The 26,159-nt window shown below is 45.6% G+C and overlaps 2 protein-coding genes, 1 long non-coding RNA gene and 1 pseudogene across 4 annotated transcripts; 3 read left to right on the forward strand and 1 right to left on the reverse strand.

The window, feature by feature from the left end:
* Positions 1 to 403: 403 nt before the first annotated feature.
* On the forward strand, positions 404 to 1,528 carry LOC100362384 (ferritin light chain 1-like). The gene has a single exon (XM_039091410.2). It carries the CDS (start codon positions 787 to 789, stop codon positions 1,339 to 1,341), a length of 555 nt encoding a protein of 184 aa, XP_038947338.1. The 5' UTR covers positions 404 to 786; the 3' UTR covers positions 1,342 to 1,528.
* Positions 2,983 to 5,145, forward strand: Dnmt3b-ps2 (DNA methyltransferase 3B, pseudogene 2; annotated as a pseudogene).
* Dusp12 (dual specificity phosphatase 12) lies at positions 5,477 to 16,994 on the reverse strand. Of its 2 annotated transcripts, NM_022248.2 has the most exons (6): positions 14,212 to 14,570; positions 11,848 to 11,961; positions 11,382 to 11,500; positions 10,946 to 11,042; positions 10,493 to 10,679; positions 5,477 to 5,881 (listed from the first exon to the last, which is right to left on the reverse strand). In NM_022248.2, exons 1-6 carry the CDS (start codon positions 14,550 to 14,552, stop codon positions 5,720 to 5,722), a joined length of 1,020 nt encoding a protein of 339 aa, NP_071584.1. In that variant the 5' UTR covers positions 14,553 to 14,570; the 3' UTR covers positions 5,477 to 5,719. The 2 variants fall into 2 exon arrangements, with proteins under 2 accessions (NP_071584.1, XP_038946987.1); XM_039091059.2 differs by lacking the exon at positions 10,493 to 10,679 and having other exon boundaries at positions 5,803 to 5,881; positions 14,212 to 16,994.
* A 2,451-nt stretch (positions 16,995 to 19,445) lies between these two features.
* On the forward strand, positions 19,446 to 23,154 carry LOC120096314 (uncharacterized). Its single transcript, XR_005492632.2, has 2 exons — positions 19,446 to 20,376; positions 22,823 to 23,154. It is a non-coding gene; the product is annotated as an uncharacterized LOC120096314 (long non-coding RNA).
* Positions 23,155 to 26,159: the final 3,005 nt, after the last annotated feature.

The raw sequence follows: 26,159 nt of genomic DNA on the forward strand, positions 1-26,159 counted from the left end.
TAGGATTTTGGGGAGCAGAAGCAAGCATACAGAAGCAGATGCATGGTTACAGGGATATAATTGGTGGATTCTAATATGGCAAGGGTTTAGCCCGGGGGCAAGTTTCCTAGCTACCTTTCTGAAACATAAGGACTGACTCGGCCCCCCAAGGGTTCAGCCCGGGGGCAAGTTTCTTAGCTACCTTCTTGGAACATAACGGCTGACTCGGCCCCCCACCAGGGTGTGGGACCTCTCCCGGGGCTTTTTTTCATTGTCAGGTGCTCAACCGAAGTCGTCCTGTTGCCAAGCCTTCAACCAAACATATCTTGCTTGGCAGCCGCTGTGTACTCAGTGTTCTAACCTTTCCCTGAACCAGTCATCTTAAGTACAGCCTTGCAAAATGGCGTTACTGCTGCTAAGCTGGGGTCTTTCATAAGTAACTGTAGCTGTCTTCAGACGCACCAGAAGAGGGCATCAGATCCCATTACAGATGGTTGTGAGCCACCATGTGGTTGCTGGGAATTGAACTCGGGTCCTCTGAAGAGCAGTCAGTGCTCTTAACCCCTGAGCCATTTCTCCAGCCCTTAAGAAATACTATTATAGAGCAGCGCTTTGGAGATCCCGAGGATCTGTATCTTGCTTCAACAGTGTTTGGACGGAACAGACCCGGGGACTCCCACTTTATTCACTTCCAGCCGCCTTACAAGTCTCTCCAGTCGCAGCCTCCGGGACCATCTCCTTGCCGCCTTCGGCTCCTAGGACCAGCCAGCCCCGTCTTCGCGGTTAGCTCCATACTCCGGATCAGCCATGACCTCTCAGATTCGTCAGAATTATTCCACCGAAGTGGAAACTGCCGTGAACCGCCTGGTCAACTTGCACCTGCGGGCCTCTTACACCTACCTCTCTCTGGGCTTCTTTTTTGATCGGGATGACGTGGCTTTGGAGGGCGTAGGCCACTTCTTCCGCGAATTGGCCGAGGAGAAGCGCGAGGGCGCCGAGCGTCTCCTCAAGTTGCAGAACGAACGCGGGGGCCGTGCACTCTTCCAGGATGTGCAGAAGCCATCTCAAGATGAGTGGGGTAAAACCCTGGAGGCCATGGAAGCTGCCTTGGCCCTGGAGAAGAACCTGAACCAGGCCCTCTTGGATCTGCACGCCCTGGGCTCTGCCCGCACAGACCCTCCTCACCTTTGTGACTTCTTGGAAAGCCACTTCCTGGATAAGGAGGTGAAGCTCATCAAGAAGATGGGCAACCACCTGACCAACCTCCGTAGGGTGGCAGGGCCACAACCAGCGCAGACTGGCGTGGCCCAGGCATCTCTGGGCGAGTATCTCTTTGAGCGCCTCACTCTGAAGCACGACTAGGCCTCTGTGCCTTCCAAGGGGCTCCCTCCTCTGCTCTGCACCGACCACCTCAGCACCTCCACCCGAATGAACCTCTAAAGCCACTAGGCAGCTTTGTAACCGCCCTGGAGCCTCTCCCAAGTCTTGGACCAAGTAAAAATAAAGCTTTTTGAAACAGCAAAAAAAAAAAAGAAAGAAAGAAAAGAAATACTATTATAAGTATCCAGAGGCTTCAGAGCATACACTGAGGTCTTAAGAATCGTCAGTAGTAACACCCCTCCCAAACTAACTAGGTTTTTTTAAATTTGTTTTTCATGTGAGTACACTGTCGCTATCTTCAGACACACCAGAAGAGGGCATTACATCCCATTACAGATGGTTGCGAGCCACCATGTGGATCCTGGGAATTGAACTCAGGACCTCTGGAAGAGCAGTCAGTGCTCTTAACCGTCCCAGCCCCATAGACATGTTTAAAGAGAATTATTGTTCACATTATTTAAAAACTATTTCTGTGTCAGTACCTTGTTTGTTTGTTTTTGAGACAGAGTTTCTCTGTGCAGCCCTGGCTGCCCTACAACTTGCTCTGTAGATCAGGCTGGCCTCGAACTCCAGAGATCTGCCTGTCTCTGTCTCCCCAGTGATAGGATTAAAGGCGTGCTCCACCACACCCAGCTCAATGTCAGTGTCCTGTAGACACAAAGAAGTAAAAATGTCTTAAGGTCAGAGACTGTCCCTCCTTTAGCTAATTCTGATTTCATGTAAATGTTCAAATATCTAAGTCTAATTCTAACAGTAAACAAGTAAAATAAGTTCTAGTGACCATAGATAAGACTAAAACGCTGATCTGGTGACACGTAGTGGCCCACGCCTTTAATCCTGGCAGAGGCAGTTGGATCTCTTTATCAGGACAGTTTGGTCTACAGAGTGAGTTACAGGACAGCTAGCGCTACGCTACATTGAGAAACCCTGTCTCTCTCTCTCTCTCTCTCTCTCTCTCTCTCTCTCTCTCTCTCTCACTCACACACACACACACACACACACACACACACACTCACATACACACACTCATTTATATTCATTCACCTGTACCCCGACCACACCCTCCCACCCAGGAGGGAAGAGAGAGATTCACAAGGCTCAAGACGGTTAAAGATTCACAAGGCCCTCCCCAAAGACTATAGACGCTGTGGTGATCACTGAGAGAAGATGTTCCCCTGCAGTGAGCTGCCTGCAAACTGAGCAGGAAACTCTAGGATTGCAGGTTTCCTGAGTGGTTACCCATGCTGCCTTTCTGCTAATGCAACTGCATGGAGTTGCCCATGCTCCTGTAGGTGAACGGCTAAACTCATTTCACCAGGTGGGACTTCAGTGGAACCATCTCTGGTCTGTCATCAGTGCCCTATGTAGGCTGAATAGATTTATTCACGTCTCCCTAGGAGGAGTCACCAAACGGCATATGTAGGTTTACTAATGGCCCTTAAGTGAAACACAGAAATAACTTTTCAAAATACAACCAAAACTTCCTCTTATTTTTGAAAATCAAAAAGTATCTCAGATACTGACAGTTCCGAGTTTCTACATATAATTTTAGCCATCTAGGCTTTAGTATCACATAACCAACATACAAGGCATAACTTCTATGAACATAAGAAGCTGCAGATGACTCCTGATCCTGACCTAGAAGAATTTGAGCAGCCCAGGTTGTACCCAGCAGTTCCTGCAGCCAAAAGGAGGCCCATTAGGGTCCTGTCTCTGTTTGATGGAATTGCAACAGGGTGCTTGGTGCTCAAGGAGTTGGGTATTAAAGTGGAGAGGTCCATTGCTTCTGAAGTCTGTGCAGGGGCCATTGCTGTAGGAACCGTTAAACATGAAGGCCAAATCAAATATGTCAATGACGTCTGGAAAATCACCAAGAAAAATATTGAAGAGGGGGGCCCATTTGACTTGGTGATTGGTGGAAGGAAGCCCATGTAATGATCTCTCTAACGTCAATCCTGCCAGGAAAGGCCTATATGAGGGCACAGGAAGGCTCTTCTTCAAGGTTTACCATTTGCTGAATAACATACGCTCCAAGGATGGAGACAACCGTCCGTTCTTCTGGGTGTTTGAGAATGTTGTGGCCATGAAAGTGAATGACAAGAAAGACACCTCCCGATTCCTGGCATGTAACCCAGAGACGATCAATGCCATCAAGGTTTCTGCTGCTCACAGGGCCCGGTACTTTTTGGGTAACCTACCTGGGATGAACAGGCCCGTGATAGCTTCAGACAATGATAACCTCGAGCTGCAGGACTGCTTGGAGTTCAGTAGGACAGCCAAGGTAAAGAAAGTGCAGACAATAACCACCAAGTTGAACTCAGGTCCCCTCCCATCAGACGGGAAAACCAGCTGTAGTCATGAATGGCAAAGATGCCGTTTTGTGGTGCCCTGAGCTCGAAAGGATCTTCGGCTTTCCTACGCACTCCACAGACGCGGCCAACAGGGGCCGTGGCGCCCGCCAAAAGCTAATGGGAAAGTCCTGGATGTGCCAGTCATCAGACACCTGTTTGCCCCTTTGAAGGACTACTTTGCATAGGAATAGTTCTACCCAGAACTGAGGTGCTCTTAGTCAAGAGCCAGTCACCCCTCCCTGAAGGCATATCATCTGTCCCCTTCCTTAGCTCACCTGTGTGGGGCCTCACATCACTGTACCTCAGCTTTCTCCTGCTCAGTGGGAGCAGAGCCTCCTGGCCCCTGCAGGGGAGCCCCAGGTGCTTCCTCCCTGTGCACAGCTCAGACCTGGCTGCTTAGAGAGCCTGGCACGGTGCCCATGACTTCTCATTCCGAAACTTTAAAACTTGAAGTAAGTATAGTAAAATGGCTCTCTTTTTCCCTCCTCAGTTTATCACTCACAAGTGATGGCTAAGATACCAAAACAACAGCTCTCTCTTAGTACTCAGGTTCGTGCTGCAAAATCACTTGAGAATTTGCTTTTAAGTAATCCGAGCTCCGAGTTTGCAGGAGGATGCTATTGTGAATGTGGGCTCAGATGAACAAGCTCCAGGGACCAAACGTTTTTTGGTTTTGTTTTTTTCCCTAGGAATAGTTAAGATGGTGTCTATGAGTTAGGCCTTCCTGGCACCTTCCCCTTGCTTTGGTAAAAGAGCTGCAGTCCTGTAGCATTTTCCAGTATGATGATGTCAGCAGCTAGTCCTCTGGAAGACTGGAGTAGAATGTTTTGAGCTCAGGAAGGGTGGATGGAGTGGCCCTCTTCCAGGTGTGAGGGACACAAAGGAGGGAGCTTAGGGAAACCTTTCCCCACTCCCTCTCACCAAATGATGGGCCCTGACCCCAACATCTCAGGTCACCAGATGAGTAAGACCCCCTAATTCCTCCTCCTGAGAAGCCAGGACCAGAAGCATATTGTTTTCTTTTATAAGTGATGGTTGGGCAAACTACAAAGAGAAACTTGGATCTTCTGGAGGTTTTTAAATCCTTTTTATCCTAATAGATACATTGCATTTTTAAGGGATATTCTTTTTTAGGGGCATCACCAGAGATGAGAAAAGCTACATTTCAGAAATGCCATCATAATGGTTTTAAACACCTTTTGCTCTAATCACAGGTGCTATTTTATAGGTGGACGGCATTTGGGCTTTTTACACTTTCTGTGACTCTCAGACTTCTATTTTCATGTTTAACATGTTTTGTAACTGGAGTGGTGTCATGAGTGTGAGGAGACTGCCTTGTTTCAACAGTTTGTCTCCTCTGGTTTCTCATTTTTAGGTGCAAAGATGACAAATGCCCAGAGTTTACCTTTCTGGTTGATTAAAATTGTATTTCTCTGCAAAAAAAAAAAAAAAAAAAAAAAAAAAAAGAAGAGCAGCAGCAGCCCCAGAGGTAGCTGAGAGGTAGCCCACTTGCCTGGCATGCTTAAAGCACGGGCTTGATCAAACAGCACAAAAGCTTTAAAACATGTAACACAGTATCTGGATTATAAAAGATTTTTTTAAAGAATTTACTTATTATATATAAGTACACTGTAGCTGTCTTCAGACACACCAGAAGAGGGCATCAGACCCCATTACAGATGGTTGTGAGCCACCATGTGGTTGCTGGGATTTGAACTCAGGACCTCTGGAAGAGCAGTCAGTGCTCTTAACCACTGAGCCATTTCTCCAGCCCCAAAAGATTTTAATATCAAATCCAATTTACATGACTAACAGTCTGGATGGCCAAGCAGAGTACCGTGTGTGTGTGTGTGTGTGTGTGTGTGTGTGTGTGACATAATAAGCCACCACCCCACAGCTGTTACAGTCAGTAATTATCCTTGGACATCCAACTGAAATTTGACATCGCCATGAAAGATGCCAATGGAGAAGCGCCTTTCCCAGGGTCCATCCCAAGCTGAGTCCTAAGTTCATGGTTTCTTTGTTTGTGATCCCAGCGCTGGCAATGTTTTCACTTCATCCACTCTGTTCTTGTGGATTTGGAAAGCAGGGGTTATCCATCGGCCACACGAGCACTGTTCACCATACCAGTTAAAGGAACCCAACTTGGCACTGCATTTTGGGCAAAGAAGCTGAAAAAAAAACAAAAAGTGTTACTATGTCCACTTTTATACACACTCGGCAACTGTCTTTGACAAAACAGAATATAAAACAGCTAAGGCGCGGTTTCTGTCATCAAGGAAACTATAATGTTCCCACGTACATAAGATACACTTCCTTATCTGATCGTTAACTACAAATACTACAGAAGATGTCATACTTTATACTGAAGAGGGGGAACAGGAATCCAGGCTGAAGGGGAAAAGCAAAGCTCACAGCCACTAGGAATGTTTTTATCAGGGTAACAAACACTTGGTTTCTATTCCAGGATTCCAAGCTGGAACATCAGGGTAAAGGGCGGAAATGCACGCTCAGACTTCATCTTCTATTACTGCCCGCTGTCAGCGGCATGTAGGTCAGAGACGCTGACATTCCAGCACGAGAGAAATCCAAAGTACTCACCAAGTTCTCTAATGTTAATGATAGCATTACCATTTGTGTTTAGTATACATGGTCTGAGTAGGGCTTTTTCTTTTAAACAGTGAGCTACAAAAAGTCTGGACATAGGGCCAGCAAGATGGATGAGTGTGTAAAACCTGGGTTTGATTCCTGGAACTCAAGCAAAGGTAGAAAGAACAAAACCGTTGTGACCTCCACACCTGCACCATGGCACACATGAGTTTTATTTATGTCTATACTCGTGTCAGAAACACGAGTGGAAAAACAAAAACCAGGGAGTGGGACCATGAAGAGTTTGAGGATAACCTCAGCTACATAGCATATATAAAGCCAGTCTAGTCTCTGTGTCTCTGTCTCTCTCTCTGTCTCTCTCTCTCTTTCTCTCTCTCTCTCTCTCCCCTCTCACACACACATATTTCTCTATTTTCTTAAACTCTAATGTGACAAAATATACTATAAGTTTGAGATAAAAAACTATTTGATGAAGCTTATTTATAATATTCAAAGAGCTCCTGCATATCAAGAAAAAAAGCAAAGCTATAAAACACTTTACAGAAAAAGAAACTATAAATTAAATGGCCGATGCTGATGAGCCAGTTTTGTCACCTTGACACAAACTAGTCACCTGGGAAGAAGTCTTGACTGGGGAATGGTCTCCATCAGACTGGCCTCTGGGGTCGATTTAGGCATAATGTTTATAAGCACTGTGTGAAGATATACGTGTCTGTCCTTCCTTGCCCATTATGGCATCCTCTGACTGGATTAGATAAAAAGCCTATGGCCCATTAGCAAAGGCAGAAGTAGAAGGTAAAAGTTCTGAGAGAGTCAGGTGTGAGGAGATTCCCACCTGGTCTCAGAGAAGTCGGACTTATGAATCTGAGGAGAGGTAACCAGCTACATGGCAGACATAGAATAGTATAAATGAGTTCATGTAAGTTGCAAACTAATCAGGAAACAAGCCTAGCTTACGGCCAAGGCATAATACATAAGTAAGTCTTTGTGTCATTATTCAGGAACTGGGGCAGATTTTAAAAAGCCCAAAGGGTTACAGGGCATTCTCTTGATTAATGATTGCTGGGGAGAAGGGGGAAGCTAGCCCACTAATGGATGGTGCCACCCCTGGATTAGGTGGGCCTGGTCTATTTAAGAAAGTTTAAGAAAGTAGAGACCATAAAGACCAAGCCAGTAAGAAGGCAGAGTTTGTCCATGGTCTCTGCTTCAGTTCCTGCCTCCAGGTCCCTGCTCTGGCTTCCTAGAAGATGAACTGAAAGCTACAACATGAACTAACCCTTTCCGTCCCAGGTTGGTGTTGGCCATGGTGTTTTCTACAGCAACAGAAACCTATCAGCTGGTAAATAGGGAAATACACTAATCTGAAGTAGGAAACATGAAAAGTCAGGGGCATTTTAGAATTAACATTGATTTTATTCCACAAACATTTAGTATGATGAGGGAGACAAAGAAACGTGTACACACATTCTCTTAGTGAGAAGAAATTCTATAAGGGCTTTATGAATGTTAGCCTTAATGGAGTTGTTGAGCCACGAGTTCCATTTCTAAGAATCTCTTCTTCGGGGCTGGAGAGATGGCTCAGCGGTTAAGAGCACCCGGCTGCTCTTCCAGAGGTCATGAGTTCAATTCCCAGCAACCACATGGTGGCTCACAACCATCTGTAAAGAGATCTGATGCCCTCTTCTGGTGTATCTGAAGACAGCTACAGTGTACTTATATATAATAAATAAATAAATCTTTAAAAAAAAAAATCTCTTCTTCGGAAATCATAAATACATGTTCAAAGAAACAAACACAGATGTGACTTAGATACTGATTGATTGGTTGGTTGTTTGGTTGATTGATTGATTGATTGATTGATTGATTAAAATATCTTGCTAGGCAGCTCTGGTTAGCCTGGAACTCTATGTACACAAGACTCACCACTCGGGGTTGGGGATTTAGCTCAGTGGTAGAGCGCTTGCCTAGGAAGCGCAAGGCCCTGGGTTCGGTCCCCAGCTCCCGAAAAAAAAAAGAACCAAAAAAAAAAAAAAAAAAAAAAAAGACTCACCACTCACCTTAAACTCGCAGAGATCCATCTGACTCTGCCTCCTGAAGGCTGGGATAAAAGGCATGTACCATCCACTACAGCCACCCGTGATTTAGAATCTTTTTACAAAAATGGCTTTCCTCTGTGTCTGTGTGCACTCATATTACAGGCTAAATTAAGGCGGCAAGCCAAAAGCACAACAGCCAAAACTGGATTTCTCTGAGGTCAAAAGCCCTCTGACAAAACCTAATCCTAGGAATGGGAAGAGAGCCAGGTCCAACTGTGCAGTCTTACAATTCCAGCACCTGCGAGGTAGACGCAGGAGGGCCAGGAGTGGAGCAAGCCTGGGCTCCATGAGATCCTGTCTCAAAAATCAACTCTGGGCAGGGGCCAGGCTTCGTAATGCATATCTAATGCCACCGCTCAGAAGGCTGAGGACGAAGGATGAGTTCAAGCCCAACCTAGGCCACAGAGGAAAACCACAGTGAAAATAACAGCAGCAAAAACTCGGAGTGACTCCCGACGAGTGTACTGAGTGCGGTGATCACCAAACACAAAAACAAACCAACCAACCCCTGCAGCTATAGTAAAACACTATAAAATGGTGAATCACACATAAATAACTAAGAGCAGTTCAATCTGAACATGTGGATACCCCTCTCCAGACAACAGAGTAACTAATACAAATTGTTTCCTCAACACTAGATTGCAAGTATATCGACAGACTGCGGCCTTAATTTAGCCTACGGAATGAGCGCTCGTAGACAACAGAGTCGAGCCTGTTTCATAAAAGATTCTAAATCATAGCTGAGTATATTCGCAAGTGAGATAAAGGTTTCATAAAGAATCTATTGTACAGACTTTCACACGCCCATACGTCCTTTCCAACTCATTATGATTGTTACTACACACGGTTGACCTGTAGCTCATGGAGAATACATAGGGCATGCGAGTACCCTGGATCAAATCTCCAGCATTAAAAAAAAAAATTGTTATAGAATACCTCAGATTAATAACAAGTATGCAGAAGGGAAATTGTGAGGGCTTCAGGATATGATTCTGAGCTCCAATCTTTTTTTTTTTTTTTGGTTCTTTTTTTCGGAGCTGGGGACCAAACCCAGGGCCTTGCGCTTCCTAGGCAAGCGCTCTACCACTGAGCTAAATCCCCAACCCCCCTGAGCTCCAATCTTTAACAGAGAATGAAAAGCATCCCATAGCAAATGAATTAAGTTCAAAGACCAGAAAAATAGAAAATGTGCGTCATAAAGCCAAAGAGAAAAATAAATTTTAAACCTAATTTTGCCTCGATTTATCCCCCTATTTAATTTTGTGATCTATCGAATTATCCTTAAAATGTTAGTCTTATATTTGAAAACATAAAATAAGAGTTTGAAATAAACCTAACTTGGATGTGGTTCTCCATCAAATGTGGCTAATGAATTCGAATCAGCTAATTTTTAAAAACATTTGACTTGAATACTGGGGGCATGGTTTCATGGTAGAGTGCGTGCTTACATGGATAAAACCTTGAGTTTAATTTAAAAAGAAGTCATTTATTTTTGATAGCCTTACCCATGTACTAAAAGGGTATAATCCTCAGACTCTTCAGGAAGGAAATGTTAAACATGGTGTTGATTTGTTTTGGCTTTTGTCCAGACAGTAAGCTGGCACTGGAGGCCAAGGTCCTCTGGCCAAGTCTGATGACCTGAGCTTGATCCTGAAACTCATGGTGAACAGAGAGAATCAACTTCCACAAGTTCCTCTGGCTTCCAAGTAGGTGAGCGTGTGTTACCCAAATCTCCCACCCCTGACAGGTACACACACCATATAGAAAGTGAAGAAAATGTAATACAAACAAAACAAAAAAAAGTAAATAAAAATGTGTTTGCTGTACTGTCTTGGGATAGCGTCTCGTGAATGTCAGGATAGTCTCAAACTCACTGCATGCCTGAGGTGACCTTAATGACTGACCTCCTGCCTCAACCTCCCGAGTGCTGGGGATGCCCGGCTTACGTGATGCTGGAGATGGAATCCAGGGCCTCGTGCACAACCCTAGGGAAGTACTCTGTCAACCGAGCTACGTCCCCGGCTCTAACACAGAATTTAGATGATACGACGAAACCGTAGAAAGCCGTGTTCTCACCTGTCCATCCATAACCCCCAACAAAGCAGACTCCATCCACTGCACAGGTTCGATGAAGTAAGATGTACACTGAGCCTGATTCCCTGTGGTAAGTACGGAAGACAGTCCTGTTCTCTTGTGAGCAAAGGCTACTGGCCCACTTCCTTCACTATGATCCAAAATGCTGGAACGTCTAAATAAAGATCGCCTGTGAAACCACCAAAGACAAAAGCATTAACAAAAGCCCAGATGAAACGTATAATACTTCTTACAGGTCAATAATACGCCATTGAGTATGCTTCACTTGCCTTCACTTCAGTTGCCTTACAATCCGATTACTAAATTGTGAGGCAGGTTTGGACGTGAAATTTTCGTAATATTCAAGTAAACAAATTCTTCTTGCAGAAATAAAGCTTCAAGTGCTTTTCCAATTACCACGATGATAAAATTTCCAGGGGACACAAGATATTTTACCTGCACTTTCTACATTTGTAGAGGATGTCATCTTTTAATCCTTGTGAAACGGTAGTTGGGTCGACAGCAAAGAGTTCTCGAGGCAAATTCCGAAGTTCTACAAGATAAATGCATCCAACTGTCAAGATGAACCTTCTAGATTTTCAGATAAAATCCCAATGCCGAACTGAGGTGATCCATGCTAAACTCAGAAACTAAAGGCAAAGATCTCCATGTTGAGAAGCGAGGTAGGAAAGCAGAGTGAGCAAGCCCTCGCTGTGAACAGGGCGCCTGACTTCAATCCCGCCATTTTTAAACCACGTGACTTTCTGCTAAACAAAAGGAACCGACAGTCTCTGCCTCCTAGGATTTCCTGGAAAGTGACAGAATGCATTCAGTGTCCAAGAAAATGACAGCCCAGAAGAGCCCAGTCAACCCAGTACCCGTGTTTGCTCACCTGGATACTTCTCAGTCACCTTTTGCAAACGGTACTGCTTGTAAACGGCACTGGAGGTATGGACTTCGTGTCCCATCGCCTCATAGAGCTTCAGTTGCCACTCGAACCCCTCATTCATCCTGCAATGGTAGCAAGTATGAAGTTCAGAGTCTCTGATTAAGGAGACATGAAAACAAGAGAACTGCTTGCAGCCAAGAAGGAAGACCCTGTTTGCCTCTGGCCTATGGAAGTGCAGAGAGATGCACCTACCACACACATGCACATACACCACACACATACACAAGTGTGCACATATGCACATGTATGTGCACACACACCATACACACATACCATACACAGACACACACACAGTATACATACATGCATATAGACACACACCATACACACACAAAATAACACACGCACGCACGCACGCACGCACGCACGCACGAACACACGCGTGGGACTGGGACTCCAAAGGACTCACTTAGCCTCTGGCTTGATGGTCTGGAGGTTTTCATAGGCTTTTTCAAAGGTAAGCTGTTCGGTCTTCATTATGAAAGCCGTCACTACAGCAACACTGCGGCTGACTCCTGCATGACTGAAAAAGAGACCTTCGAAATAAAATAGCAGATAGCAGCAGTTAAAAAGCAAGCCAGGCTGGGCACGGTGGCACACGCCTCTAATCCCAGCACTCGGGAGGCGGAGGCAGGCAGATCTCTGTGAGTTCAAGGCCAGCCTGGTTTACAGAGTTGAGTCCAGGATGGCCAGGGCTACGCAGAGAAACCCTGTCTCAATCAATCAACCAACAAATAAACTAAAAGACAAAGCCCAGCGACTGTTAGTGGTAACGTTTCGGTCCACCTCACTCCTTTCTGAGTCAGGACGATCTCCCGCCTCAGCCTCCTCGGTGCTGGAATTCCAGGTGCGGCGCCCTGTACCCAGCTCATTCCTATTTCCATTCAAATTAACCCACTGCCCCTTAAATACTGTCAACGCACAACATGAATCGATTATTTCCTTATTCCTTCTTAATTCCGAACAGTGTGGATGCATTAACTATTCTACAATGCCTGCCTTCAATGTTTTAACTGTTGCCATGGCGCCTCGGCTCTTGACTTCAAGTTGTTCCAGATCTGATTCCATACTTCTCATCACTACCTTCTGTCCTTGTGTAAATCTTTACAACTACTGGTACACAGGAAGTGTCCAACGAAGCAGTTCAGACGGACCCCAACAGGACTACCCTGGGATCCCCAAACACCTACTAAGATTTTCCTTCTTTTTTTCCCCCACACCAGTACTTAATAACTTTATTTGCATTGGCTCCTTCCACCTTGTGGAAGAGATGGGTGCAGGCAGCAGTTTGGCCATCGTGCGCCCTCTGGTGGGACTCAGGGGCAATGAACACAGTTGGCCACACAGGGCGTCAATCAATAGTCGAACACAGGGTTGTAGTGATCCTCACTCAGGTCTGTACCCCAGACCCAACTTCAGGTACCTGGGCTTCTTGGGGCGAAGCCCTGCACCTCTGACTCTCATACTCGACTGTGTTGGACACTTGATGTTCTGACGAACCTTGAAGGAGAGGCTAGAAGCACTCTTCTTCAACTCTAAGCACAAAAACCAGAATTAAAGTCAAAGCAGTAAGTAGCACATGCATAGAATACCAGCACTGGGGTTGGGGATTTAGCTCAGTGGTAGAGCGCTTGCCTAGGAAGCGCAAGGCCCTGGGTTCGGTCCCCAGCTCCAAAAACAAAAAACAAAAAACAAAAAAAGAATACCAGCACTGGGGGTGGATGCGGGAGGGTCCCAAGTTCAAGGACTGTCTAGACCGCACAGCAAAACTTCCATCCCAAAAACAAAACAACAAAAATATGGAGAGAAACATCACTCTAACTTTCCTCCACCTTTCCAAGAACCTGCCCCAAAGGCATTTTCTTAAGATCGGGGCTGTGTCATCATAGTAGCAGCATGTTTGCCTAACGTGCTATAAGCAGGACAAATTAATTCTCCGATCGATTTAGTCCGATACATCCTAAGACCACAATTCCAGAAAGGGCTTTGCCTATACACCCGAGGACGATCAATTCAGGACAGGCTGAGTTTCCTGGCTCATTTCCATAGCATTATGTCACACTCCTCTTGTCCAATCCCTTTTCTATACGACTGTCCAGTCTTAATTAGTCCCAGAATGTGAACGAACGGTTTTCCTTTGGTCCGTGCATGCTTCTCTAAACCTGCGAGTCACGTAAATCTTTGATTAAAACTGCCCGAGCATGGTGGCTCACTAAAGGTGTGCAGCACTGTGGACGCAGAGGCAGGAGGATATCTGTGCTTTTTGAAGCCAACCTGCTCGATATAGCGAGTTCCGGGCCTGCCAGATCTGTACAGTTAGACCTTGCCTCAAAAAACAAAAAGCCCCATGTTTTTCTCTTGTTTAGTGAGCTTTAGGACGAGGAAGAAAAGTATCACGTACTTTCACCCCTGTACTCCATTCACCAGAATGATTCTGACTTCTCTTACAAAGCTGCTAAACTTGATGAAATAATTGTAATGGTTAGTGATTAATGAACTAATCTGGTGAACCCCAAACTCCAAAAACACAGATAGGCAGATAGACCGATGGACGGATGGAAGGATGGATGCACAGACAATGGTTGCTGGAAAATGAAATCAAACAAAACCTTAACCAAGGGCGGGTTTACGAACTCTCCCTTGAGCCACAAACCCCAAGGGAAGATGAGGAAAGAGGGTTTGGGCTATGACAGCACCGCCCTCCACTTCTGGGCGCCTCAGCAGAGAGGCTAGACACGGGGTAAGGCACCGCCCCCCAGCCTGGGGCACTCACCAGTGCACCAACACCGCACGGCCTTCGGAGCGAGCCTGGCCGATGAAAGCCACGCACCGATCCAAGTGACTGAGCAGGTCGGTCTCGGGTTTGTCCAGCGCGGGCACGAAGAGGCTCTGGAGACCTTCGAAACCAGCCCCGGCCGGGAAAGCCGGTTCCGAGTCCACCGTCAGCACGGCGGTGATGCCCGCCTCCCTCAGGTAGTCCGGTCCAGCCACTGCCGCCGCCCCACCCAGATACAGCCCGGGCCGCACTTCCACCGCGTGCCCTGCCGAGCTGGCGGGGCTGGTAGTCGGAGCCTGACGCTCGCAGCCATGGTTAGAGCTCTGTACTTCCAACATGGCGGCGCCAGGAAGCCAAGCAGCCTCTGCCCGCCACCAAGTCACCGGCTAGAGTAACCAGCTCCGGTGTCGGACTAACTCCAGCCGCTCGGTAGCGCCATGGGAGGACCACGGCAATAGGGAAAATGACTGATTCTGGGGAAGGTGATGTGAGGCTTGCTGGGACTGTGTGCTAAGTAAGCTCCTTTTAGAGCAGCCTTTCCACCCAAGCCTCTAAAGTCCAAGGCAGAAAATGAAGTCTCCATTCATCCATTACTGGTGGGTTCGCAAACTTGTACAGTCACTATGGAAATCAGCTCGGAAGTTCCTCAGGAGGATGGGAATCTACCTCAAGATAGACACTTGCCCAACCATGTTGTCCATTGATGCTTCCTAATCAGAAATCGGAAACCTAGATGTGTCACAACAGAAGATTGGATAAAGAAAATGTGGTGCGTTTTACACCATAAGGTGTTACTCAACCATTAAAAAAAAGAAGAAGAAGAAGAAGAAGAAGAAGAAGAAGAAGAAGAAGAAGAAGAAGAAGAAGAAGAAGAAGAAGAAGAAGAAGAAATTCACAGGTAAATGGATAAAGCTAGGGGGAAAAAAATCACTCTGAGTGAGGACCCAGAAAGACAAATCTGGTATGTATAAGTTTATATGTGGATATTAGCTGTTAGGTCAATGATAACCAAGCTGCAATATATAGAACCTCAGAGCTTAAGTACAGAGCTTAAGTACAGACCAGGGAGGAAAGATAGATCTCCCTAGGAAAGGTAAATAGAATAATAGATAGTTATGCTGGATTGAGGGGCGGCTAGAACAGAAGGATCCAATGGGAAAGGGAAGAGAAAAGCAGGGACAGACAGCTAAAATTAAGGGGGGGGGCATGAAAACCTAATATGGTAGAGCTTCCTAAAATAAACATATATGAAGGCAATCTAAATGAAATGTCCAAATAATGGGGGAGACAGACTCTCCAACTGGACATCTCTTGTCACCAAATGAAGCTTCCAGTGTCAGGATTGGTCGACATCTAATTGAGTTGTTGGTCAATGGAGTCTCATGGAACCCACCCTCACCCCCACCCCAAACCCACTCAAACTGTTGCCAAGACCTTAGGCTGCTCTCCACCAACTGATGGCAAGACCCCAATCCTGAAGACAACACCTACATAACTCACTAGACATGGAGAAGCTGAACTTCTTCCTTCAGAGAGCCTTCACCCACATATACGAGTGTCTTTGGTGCAGGAAGGTACTCCACACGCTACCAAAGGAGAAATCTGAACACCAGCCCAGCCTCAAACCCTTTGATCTACAATGGTGTCCTGCCTGCAAGATACGCTAGTGCAATGGTGGCAGGAACCAGCCAGTATCTGATCTGATTTAAAACCCACTACACGAGATAGAACCCATACTGAACTTTGCTTGGGTACCAAGAACCATGATCCTAGATCGCTGTACTGGTTTGAATATGCTTAGCCCATGGGAAGTGACACTATTAGGAGCTGTGGCCTTGTTGGAGGAAGTGCGTCACTGTGGAGGTGGGCTTTGAGAGCCCCTAGTGTTCAAGCTCTGCCCATGCAGAAGAGTCGCTCCTTCAGGATGCCTGTGAAGAATAGCTGCTGCTCCTCTAGGTTCCTCCAGCACGTCTGCCTGGAAGCTGCCGTGCTTCCAACATGATAACGGACTGAACCTCTGAAACTGTAAGCCAGCCCCCAATTAAATGTTTGCCTTTATATTGTAAGGCTCAAAGTGAGTCTTCACTTCCCCTCAAGTGAGACAGGAGAACAGAGTTAGATGCAAACACAAGAGGTTTATTTTTTTGTCGTGTTGGGGTCGACCTTCAATCAGCCCCTCATGGCCAGTGACTAGAAGGTGACCCCGAATGGCTATAACAAGCAGTTTTCATACTTTTTAGGGGTACAAGTGAAAAGTAGTTTTAAGGTTGCCCCACTAGACGAAAGTTTAGAGCAGAAGAAAGAAACTGGTCAGGCCTTGGAACTGCAATTACACCAGCCGGTTCAGCAACTCTCTCACAGGAACTAGCTGACCATAAAGTTAAATTAAAATCTTAAAGAACTCGGGTTGGGGATTTAGCTCAGCGGTAGAGCGCTTGCCTAGGAAGCGCAAGGCCCTGGGTTCGGTCCCCAGCTCCGAAAAAAAAGAAAAGAAAAAAAAAAAAAAAAAAGAACAATCTTGAGAAACAGGAAGCTTCTCCCAGGAACTGGCGGACCATAAAGTTAAAAAATCTTGAGAAACAGGAAGCTTCTCCTTGTGATTTTTCACTGCATTCTCAACATTTTTCAATGACGCCCTCCCTACCCCCTTGGGTTGTGGTTTCTTCCTTTAAATACCTCTTCTCCCAGCCACTCTGGGTCAAACTCCTCTGTCTCTGTGTAGGATACAAGTCTCGACCCTAGTGCACTGGTTCCTATCAATAAATCTCGTGTTTTTACAGCAAGAACAGTCTTACGTGAGTTCTTGGGGGGTCGCATCATACCGAGACTTGAGTGAGGGTCTCCCTGCTTCGGGGATCTTTCACAGGTTACATCAGCAAGGTTATAGTTTAAATTTATTGGCTAAGCATATTGACCTTTGAATCCATTGGCTAGCAAGCATATGACATGCATTCGAACTCTATCTGGGATCAGAGGGTCAGGTGACTATCAGTCAGTACATCCTGTGGTTTTTCAAGAATGTCCCTGCTCCTCCTGAGAACTTCAGGTGGAGAATGGAACTTGGCCTAGCCTTACCCAAGTCAGGAAGCTGGTACTTGGCCTAATCTTGTCCTGAGGCAGTGGGTGTAAGGCTGGCGAAAGCCCCTAGGTTCCTTCACATGAACCCCATAACTTTCTACCAGGCCAATTCTCTTAATAGCTCTTATACTTCAGTAAGAACTAGGGTCCTTCAATATGAGTTGCCTTAGTCATGGTATCTCTTTACAGCAATAAAACCCTAACTAAGACAATAGCCCAGGGACCTAAGGTAAAACAAAATACTTGAGAGAGAGAGAGAGAGAGAGAGAGAGAGAGAGAGAGAGAGAGAGACATAATGACATTCTGCTATACTCATACATCAGTGCCTTGTCCAGTCATCCTCAGAGACGCTTCCTCCTGCAGCAGATGGGAACAAATACAGAGACCCACAAGCTAGACATTATGCAGAGAGTGAGAGACCTCAGAACACTCAGCCCTAAGTAGGATGTCTTCATCAAATCCCTTCCCTCAGGGCTCCAGGACCCTGCAGAAAAGGAGGCAGGAAGAATGTAAGAACTAGAGGGGATTTAGGACAGCAAGAAAAAGTCCTTCTAAAGATGGCAGGATCGACGCACATATGAACTCACAGGAACCCAGGCAGTGTGCACAGGCATGCACAGGTCTGCACCAGATAGGATCCTAGAGCTGAAAAGAGAAGTGGAAACATGCCCATCCCTTACCCAGAAGAGGTCTCAAACTGATAACTGTCAGCTCCAAAAGAAACTCTACTTCCCTAAATTCCAAAAGGAGGAAGGGACAAAAGACTAGCTGTGGTGCCGATTAGCATACCAAAGGGCATGCTGGCCTCCAGGCTCCCCACAGGTACCTGTCACACATTCCAGAGTCTGTGTAAGCATCCTAACCCTTCTCACCTCCTCCCCAACCCTAAACATCCCCAACTCAAGGGCTTTCCTTTCCCTAGCTGCTCTTTCTCCTTATAACCTTGCTCTTTTGGTCCCTCTCCCTTTCCCTCTCCCTCTCCCTCTCCCTCTCCCTCTCCCTCTTCCCTCTCCCCCTTCCCTCTCCTCTCCTCTCCCTCTCCGTCTGTCCCACTCCTTCCCTTCTTTTTGCTCTCCTCCGTGTTATCACGTTCCGCTCCATCCCTTCAACCCCACCTCCATACAACTCACACCACCAGTGTCTTTACTGTGCCCCCTCACATGCGCCTTAAGTTACTCTAAGGAGTGAAGGGAAAAATGTATGCTTTCAGCTCGGTGTGGTGCCACACCTGCAATCCTAGCACTTGGAGGCAGGAGGATCAGAAGTTCAAGATTCGAGGGAGGACATGAATAGATAGATATTCCTCCAAAGAAAATACACTGAAGGCAGTAAAAGCCGAGGAAGATGCTCAGCATTGCTAGTCACTAGGAGAGCCACCCACCGTGCCAAGACAGGATCCCATGCATGAGATCAGCTACCATAAAAGACATAAATAATGAGGGCGTGAAGAAACTGGACTCTTCTGCTGTTGGGAGCAGCCTCAAGATGGTGGAAGCAGCCTTCATGTTAAAAAGCAATTGTATTTTAGTCTTAGGTTAGATCAAAAGCAATAGCCTTAGGTGAGGTGAAAGCAGCCATACCTAAGCCTGCACCTGCAGTTCTGCTTGAATTCAATAGATAGAATAAATCTGGTTGTCAGGTCGCTTAGCACTGGTGGTCAGGTCACTAAGCAACCCACCCTAATGTTCCCCCTGCTGGCCAATTTACCCAGCCAATATCCTGGTCATTGAGCCAGGCCCATTCTTTGGCGGTTACCTAACCCCTCCCCACATCTTGCTTCTACCAGTATATCTTCTGCCTGAGAAAAATGAAAATCTGTCAATTTGATTAGACTTGTTGACTTGCCGTCCGTTCTTTGCATCTCTTGTCCCCCATTCTCTCCTGGGTGGACCCCAGACCCTGGTTGACTGCCCTGCAGGTCGGGCATTGTGCATTGCTGCAGGCAGTGTAAAATGAGAAGCCTCTGTGGGAAATGGAACAAAATTAAAAATGAAATTGGAATCCAGTGCAGAATTGAAGATAGAGCCCCAAAGAAATGTACGGTTGATGTCCATACGCAGGTGAGGGCTGGCCCAAGTTAAGGCGAGGCCTGTGATTGGACAGTGAGAAAGGGGGCGGGGACAGAGTTTTGGTAAAAGGGAGAGAGAGGAAAAAAGAGAGAATCAAGATGGAGGCAGAGAAGGACGACCCATCCGTGTGGCCGTAAGTGACCACAGGTAATTATGAATATTTCTTAAGGGATGGATTTCTATAGGTCAATTTATCTTATCTAGGTAGGCGGAATATATCATTATCAGTTGGTTGTGAGTTTATTGTATGGATGTATTGTGGGTTAAGAATTTAACATATAAATCTGATGGCAAAATTACAAGCATCCAGAGCTTTGATTTTACCGGGTTGCTGGGAGTTGATATTATAACCATTAGGGGGTGGATGTTGGGAACATATACAGAGCAGAGACCTGCGAGAGCTGCAAGAGGGTAGCTGCTGCTGGGACGGGGGGTTGGGGTGCGTGTGACACGATTGCTGGGAATGTGAGTAGTCTCCAGTAAGAGAGCTGAGAGATACGCAGTCTCCATATGAAACTGGCATGGTGGCAACAACCCACCTTGGGAACTAAATGCATGGAGAGATTGCTGCTGGGCTCTAAGAGTAGCTTTCAGCAGTATGAGATGGGATGGAGCTTAGTGGGTGAGATGCTCTACTGATTGAGGTGAAGATACCCGGAGATGCCATGTGGCCTAATGGTGAGGGCCAGCGAGGGTCTGAAACAAGAAATACTTGAATGCTCACGTTATTTAAATCATTCACAATTGACAAGAAATAGAAGCAATGGCCACTAGCAAATGAATGGATAATTCAACAGGCAGACAGACAGACAGACAGTCACATGTACACAATTACTCTGATATAGAAAAGGGGAAACCCTGGCATATATTAGACTGCAGTGAGCACTAAAATCATTACTTTGCTGAAAAGGACAATTGGAACAAGCCAGTCCCAATGAGTCTGATGGTGCAAGCCGGCAATCCTTAACCCAGGAAGCTGAGGCAGCAGGATCACAGTGAATTTGAGCCAATCTGGGTAAGAGAGAGCGTGAGAGTCGAGGCTGGGAGAAAATTGGGAGTTGTTAATTGAATGCTATAGAGAGAATTTCAGATTTACAAAATGAGAATGCTCTAAAAATCTGAGCTTTACACTTAAAAGTCATCGAAAGAGAATGTTTTCTATTATATGGGTTTTAAAAATATTTATGTATGTGTACATGTGTATGTGCAAGTTCGTGTGTGTGTGTGTGTGTGTGTGTGTGTGTGTGTGTGTGTGCACTCGTGCGCGCGCGCACAAGTGTGTTCTCACAGAAAAGGGAGTCAGTTTCCCTACAGCTGGGGTTGCAGGCCATGGTGAGCTGCCTAATGTGGGTGCTAGGAACCAAATTTGGGGATTCTAGAAGAGCAAAAACCAATCAACACTGAGCCATCTTTCCAGACCGTGTGTAGGTTTTTAAAGTAACTTTTTTTAAAAGTGGTAATTGTTTTAGCTAGGGAGCATGTTTAGTATTTTCTAGTTTGTTCAGACATGATTACAGGGCCTCTCTGTCTCCCCCCACCCTATTTGTTTAAGACAGTTTCATAAGGCTGTTCTCTGGTCTCCAACTCACTATGTTGAAGTCAATGACATGGCATTCAGATGTCTGTCACTACATCCAGCTGAAAGCATAATTTCTTTTCTCAACTCCTTAAATAACTGTAAGTCATTTGTGAGGGGGCACAGTAAAAACACTGGTGATGTGACTGCCCTGTCATATAGTGAAGGGGAAGGACATGTTGTGCACAAGAGAGAGAAAATATCCAGCAACTGAAAGAGAAGAGAAGATAGCAGGGGACAAGAGAATAGTGCAGAGACAGACAGACAGACAGACAGACAGACAGACAGACAGTCAGTCAGACAGAGTCAAGGACAGAGAGAGAGAGAGAGAGAGAGAGAGAGAGAGAGAGAGAGAGAGAATTATGAGTCTAACTGGGGACAAGGTACAAAGAGCAGAAATGAGAGAAAGGCCAGGATGCTAGCTGGACCTTGTGGGTAGGAACTGAGGGATCCTGGAGTCCAGCATGGGCTTTGATATGCAACCACATCTGTCCCTTCTGACAGAGGTAAGGGAAATGACTCCTTTTGGCAGACAGGAACCAGCTTGCCAAGTTCCTGAGGGATACTGACTTTTATCTGCCCACCAGAAACCTCCTAGAGTCCAGTTTGATTCATTTCTGGATATTTGGACTGCTTGTGCGACCTAACATAAGGTCCTTCAAGAATGGAGATAGGATACAAATTTAGGTTGAATTCCCACAGAGCATGGACTTCTTGAAGCTGATTTTAATAGTGTCGCTCTTTGTACATTTGGACACTAGATGGCGCCATTTGCCTTTATACAAGACCACTTTTCTGCAAGTTGGATGTGATAGCTATTTTTTTAAATCTTACTGTATTTAATTTTGTTATACAGTTTTCAAATGAATGAAAACCTACCCACTAGTTAAAGGTTAATAACAGAACTGCTTGAAGAGAAAAAAATCAGCTTTCTCTAATGGAGTGACACTGGATATATCAACCACTCCAGGATTGGTCTCATGTTGACCAACCAATAATGGATTCCAGGTTTCTTGTGTACGTTTTATTTAGTCACTGACTGGGGGGTCTTTTGTTTTGCTTGGGGAGGGTAATCTTGTTTTCTTGGTTGGGGGTGGTATTGGTTTTTTTTCTTTTTAAGAAAGAATTTAAAGTTGGGTGGGTAGGGAGGGGGACAGAATCTGGAAGGACTTAGGGGAGGGGAAGAATATGATCAAAATAATTTAAATATCAAAGCTGTTTTAAATAATAAAGACTATAAAAAGGAATCATTCTTATTCTCTATCATAGATAGGTAATTAAAAGGTGTATCTGAAAATGACATCCTAATAATAATGTTCCAACATACGATGGGTACTCATGTTAAGTAATGGTGCAGAGCTGAACCAAAGCTTCTCTTTTATCCAACTTTAACAATGACTTTGGTCCAATATTCTCTCGTTAAAATGCTAGATAATGTCAGGTGGTGGTGGCGTAGGGCGTTAACTCTAGCATTCAGGAGGCAGAGGCAGGCAGATCTCTTGAGTTCAAGGCCAGCCTGGTCTAAGAAGTGAGTCCCAGGACAGCCAAGGCTACACAGAGAAACTCTGTCTCAGAAAACCAAAAGAGAAAACAGTGCTAAATAACACCTGCCCCACCCCCACCTGCCACCTCCCCAAAAAAGAAGCTAAGGGCTAAGGGAAGGGAAGACACTCTTGGAACTTACACACACACACACACACACACACACACACACACACACACACACACACACACGCGCGCGCGCGCGCGCGCGCGCACACACACACGTGCAAAACAAAGCCACTATGTATCTGTTCATTGCAACATTGTTAAACCATCAATGTTGATGATATTTTTCTCTCCCTTCCTCCCCTCTGTCTCCTTTCCTTCGTTTGTTTTGAGACAGAGTCTTGCTCAGGTCTACACCAGCTGTCTGGAAACTAACAGGCTGTGTTAAACTGCGATCAAACTGATCTCCGAGTCATGATCCTTCTGCCTCAGCCTCCCAAACGCTAGGGTTACAGGGATGGAGACGCTGCAGCCAGCTGTTGATGAGCACTGAACAACAATCTTGCCAAGAGATCGAGTCATCCAGTGTGAGGTGGCTTGAATATTTCGAAAGTGCCATTTTACCCAGTGTGGCCAGTCACGCGAACATACATCACCCAACACGCCCACATTTTGGTTGTTTCTTTAAATAAATAATAAAAAAGGCTTCATTTTCATCTTTAACAGTAAGTACTAACTTGCTGCAAATGTGCCTCTCTGCTGAGCAATTAGCAAAGAAATTTCCCCTCTTTTGTCCCTACACCTCTCCATCACAGACTGAAGTTCCTCTTTCTATTTTCAGCAAATTGTTGGTGCTCTGATGTCGAGTTCGGTACCAGTAAATGTCAAGTTCTGCTATTTTGTTCTGTTCTGTTCTGTTCTTTCTTTCTTTCTTTCCTTATCGCTTTGTGTTTTTTATGTGTTTGCTTTTTGTTTTTGTTTTGACAACATGGCTTATTCTGTAACCTCAAAACCCACTATGTAGCCTATGCTGGCCTCTCACTTGTGGTAGTCCTCCTGCCTGAGACTTCCCAAGTGCTAGGAATCCAGGTGTGAGCCACCATATCTGTAATTATGTCCCTAGTGGGACTTTTGATCCAGGACAGGGGCTGGAGAGATGGCTCGAGAGTTCTCAGTGTTTACTGCTTTTCCGGAGGACTGGAGTTCAGTGTACAGCGTCCACACTGGGTGGCCAGTAATTGCCTGTCCTTCAACTCCACGGCATCTGATCCCCTCTTCTAACATCTTCAGGCACCTACACAGATGTAGCACACACTCACATAAACACATAAACACATACACACATAAGTAAAAATGAACCATTATAAAAAAAAAAAGACCTAGAACAGCCATAAAGATACACATGAGATATACTCTAAAGGTGGAAGACAGGCACCTGGGAACTGGTGGGCTCAGATTTAGCATTGCCTTGGATGAGTGTGGTTTGAAGCTGGTGGAAACCTCAGTCTTGGATCTTGGACTGTCTGCCCTGCTATCTACCAATATGTGATTGAATGCTCGTAAAAAGGCACTAGGCTTTTCTAACTCTCCGTTCCTCCTGAGTAAGTATGTCTTGATCACAGGATTGCAATAAGGTTTACCTCACCCATCCACGTCATTTTAGTGAGGGAAAGAAATTCCAGGTTACACTAGACAGCAGGTCTCCAGGCCAGGAGTGGCTGGGAGAAAGGACAGCCAGAGACTTAGTAATGAGGCTCTTGAATGAGGAATCACTATAGCCAAGCAAACCAAACATTCAGAGGTCACGAGAATTAGGGGTAGGTGGATCTACACCTATCCTGCTGCAACCACACCTGGAGTTCACCTATTAATTCAAACTCTGACCGTATCGTGTTCCTGTAATCTCAGCATAACAGGCATATCACAATCTCAAGGTAAGACTTGACCTCACACATAGCAAGATGTGTCTCAAGCAATTTCTTTAGGGGTTTTTTGGTTCTTGGTTTTTTCAGAGAGGCATATCAATCTTTTCCTTGAGGTCTAATCATTGTCAGTATTTTAAGGAAATATTTGAGCTCCCCAGAACCTGAGGGCCGAAAGTGACGGACGGGAGTCGAACGCCCCACTGTATAGAAACAGCTTGGACGTTTGACCAAATCTTCCAACTCTTTCCATCACTACCCAACATTTGCAAATAGCACAGGGTGTTGCCGTCCTTCTGGGAAGTACTGAGGCAGAAATTTGTCAGTGACCCTTAGGTCATGCTCTCGCTTCCTGTTTTAGCTCCAGAAGAAACTGGTAAACAGCACGAGATGAACTGAACGGGACAAGGGACACCACAGATATTTTCTGTTCCACATCTTGGTTTGCCGAATGTGGTTTGCATAGCCACTCTTCCCCAGTCTTCCCCCAGACAAACAGAAAGCAGGGGACTGGCTGTGGTCCTTCTTTCCCGCTGCCATGTGCCCTTCCATTTGATTCTGTCATCTATTGCTTGAGTGATTTAAGCGAAACCAGATAAGCCTTGTGCACTTCAGGGTCCTTATCAAAACCAACCAAAGAAGAAAACCAAGACGATCTACGCCTATACTCCCAGTCTCTGAGGATTTTAAATGATAAAACCCAGGAAGTCTATCAACTATGGGTCCATCCTCTACTTGGTTCCAAGCCCTTTTCTATTTCATTCTTCATAAACTGCTAGGAGAATTTCAAACTAAATATATTCCTCTTGGTCCTCTGAGTGTGACCAAGCCAAGACATAGGACCAGCCTAGTGCCCATTGGTAGGTGAGTGAGTGAACAAAGGTAAGATATGCACACAGTGGAGTTGTAGTCAGTTACAGGAAAAGTAAAGTTATGTCATTTTCAGGAAAGTAAATAGAAACGGATTTAAGCTAGACCAGATCATTGTGTTAAGAAAAGAAGCTAGTCACTGAAAGACATGTCACATATTCCCCTCATATACAGAATTTAGATTAAATATATACATATTTACACATGTAAATTATACACATACTATGTAATATATATGCATATACATATATACATACACAGACACAAATGCACACACATATATATATATATATGGCATGAGAGCACAGAGAGGTCTATGTGTGGGGATGAAAGGTCCAAAGGGAGACGGAGGGGGAACAAGAGAAGGCAGTGAGAAGAAAGAAATGTTCCATGTTTTCTCTCGTGTGCATGGGAATGTATATATGCACTCATACACGCAGTTACAGTTTAAACATGAAGTGTCTGTGTTTGAGCACTTGACTCCCAGCTGCTGTGCTGGTTTTGAAGGTTGTGGAGTCTTTAGGACGTAGACTCTGGATGGTGGCAGTGGGTCAGTAGAGAGTGAGTCTTGAAGGTTATACGGATCTCTGGTTCTGGCCTGAGTTCTGCTTCCTGGTGCAGTTGCCAAGTGAGAGCCTATGACATTCACTGCTGCCTCTGTGGCTTCGGCCACCCAGCACCAGCACAATGGTCTCTACTCTCAGGAACCCTGAGTGACAGCACCACTGGTCCTGTGGGCTGTGGTGATGCAAGCCTGTAATGGCTTTGGAAGCAAAGGCGAATACATCTGTGTAAATTTGAGGCCAGCCTGGGCTACATAACAAGTTCTAGACTAGCCAGGGCTACATAGTGAAACCCTGTCTCAGGAAACGAAATTCTTCCTCTCTTAAGTCACTCTGCCAGATATTTTGTTTCAGCAATGGAAAAAAAGTATACATATAT

Source organism: Rattus norvegicus, chromosome 13 (genome assembly GCF_036323735.1).
Source record: "Rattus norvegicus strain BN/NHsdMcwi chromosome 13, GRCr8, whole genome shotgun sequence".
NCBI classification, from domain to species: domain Eukaryota; kingdom Metazoa; phylum Chordata; class Mammalia; order Rodentia; family Muridae; genus Rattus; species Rattus norvegicus.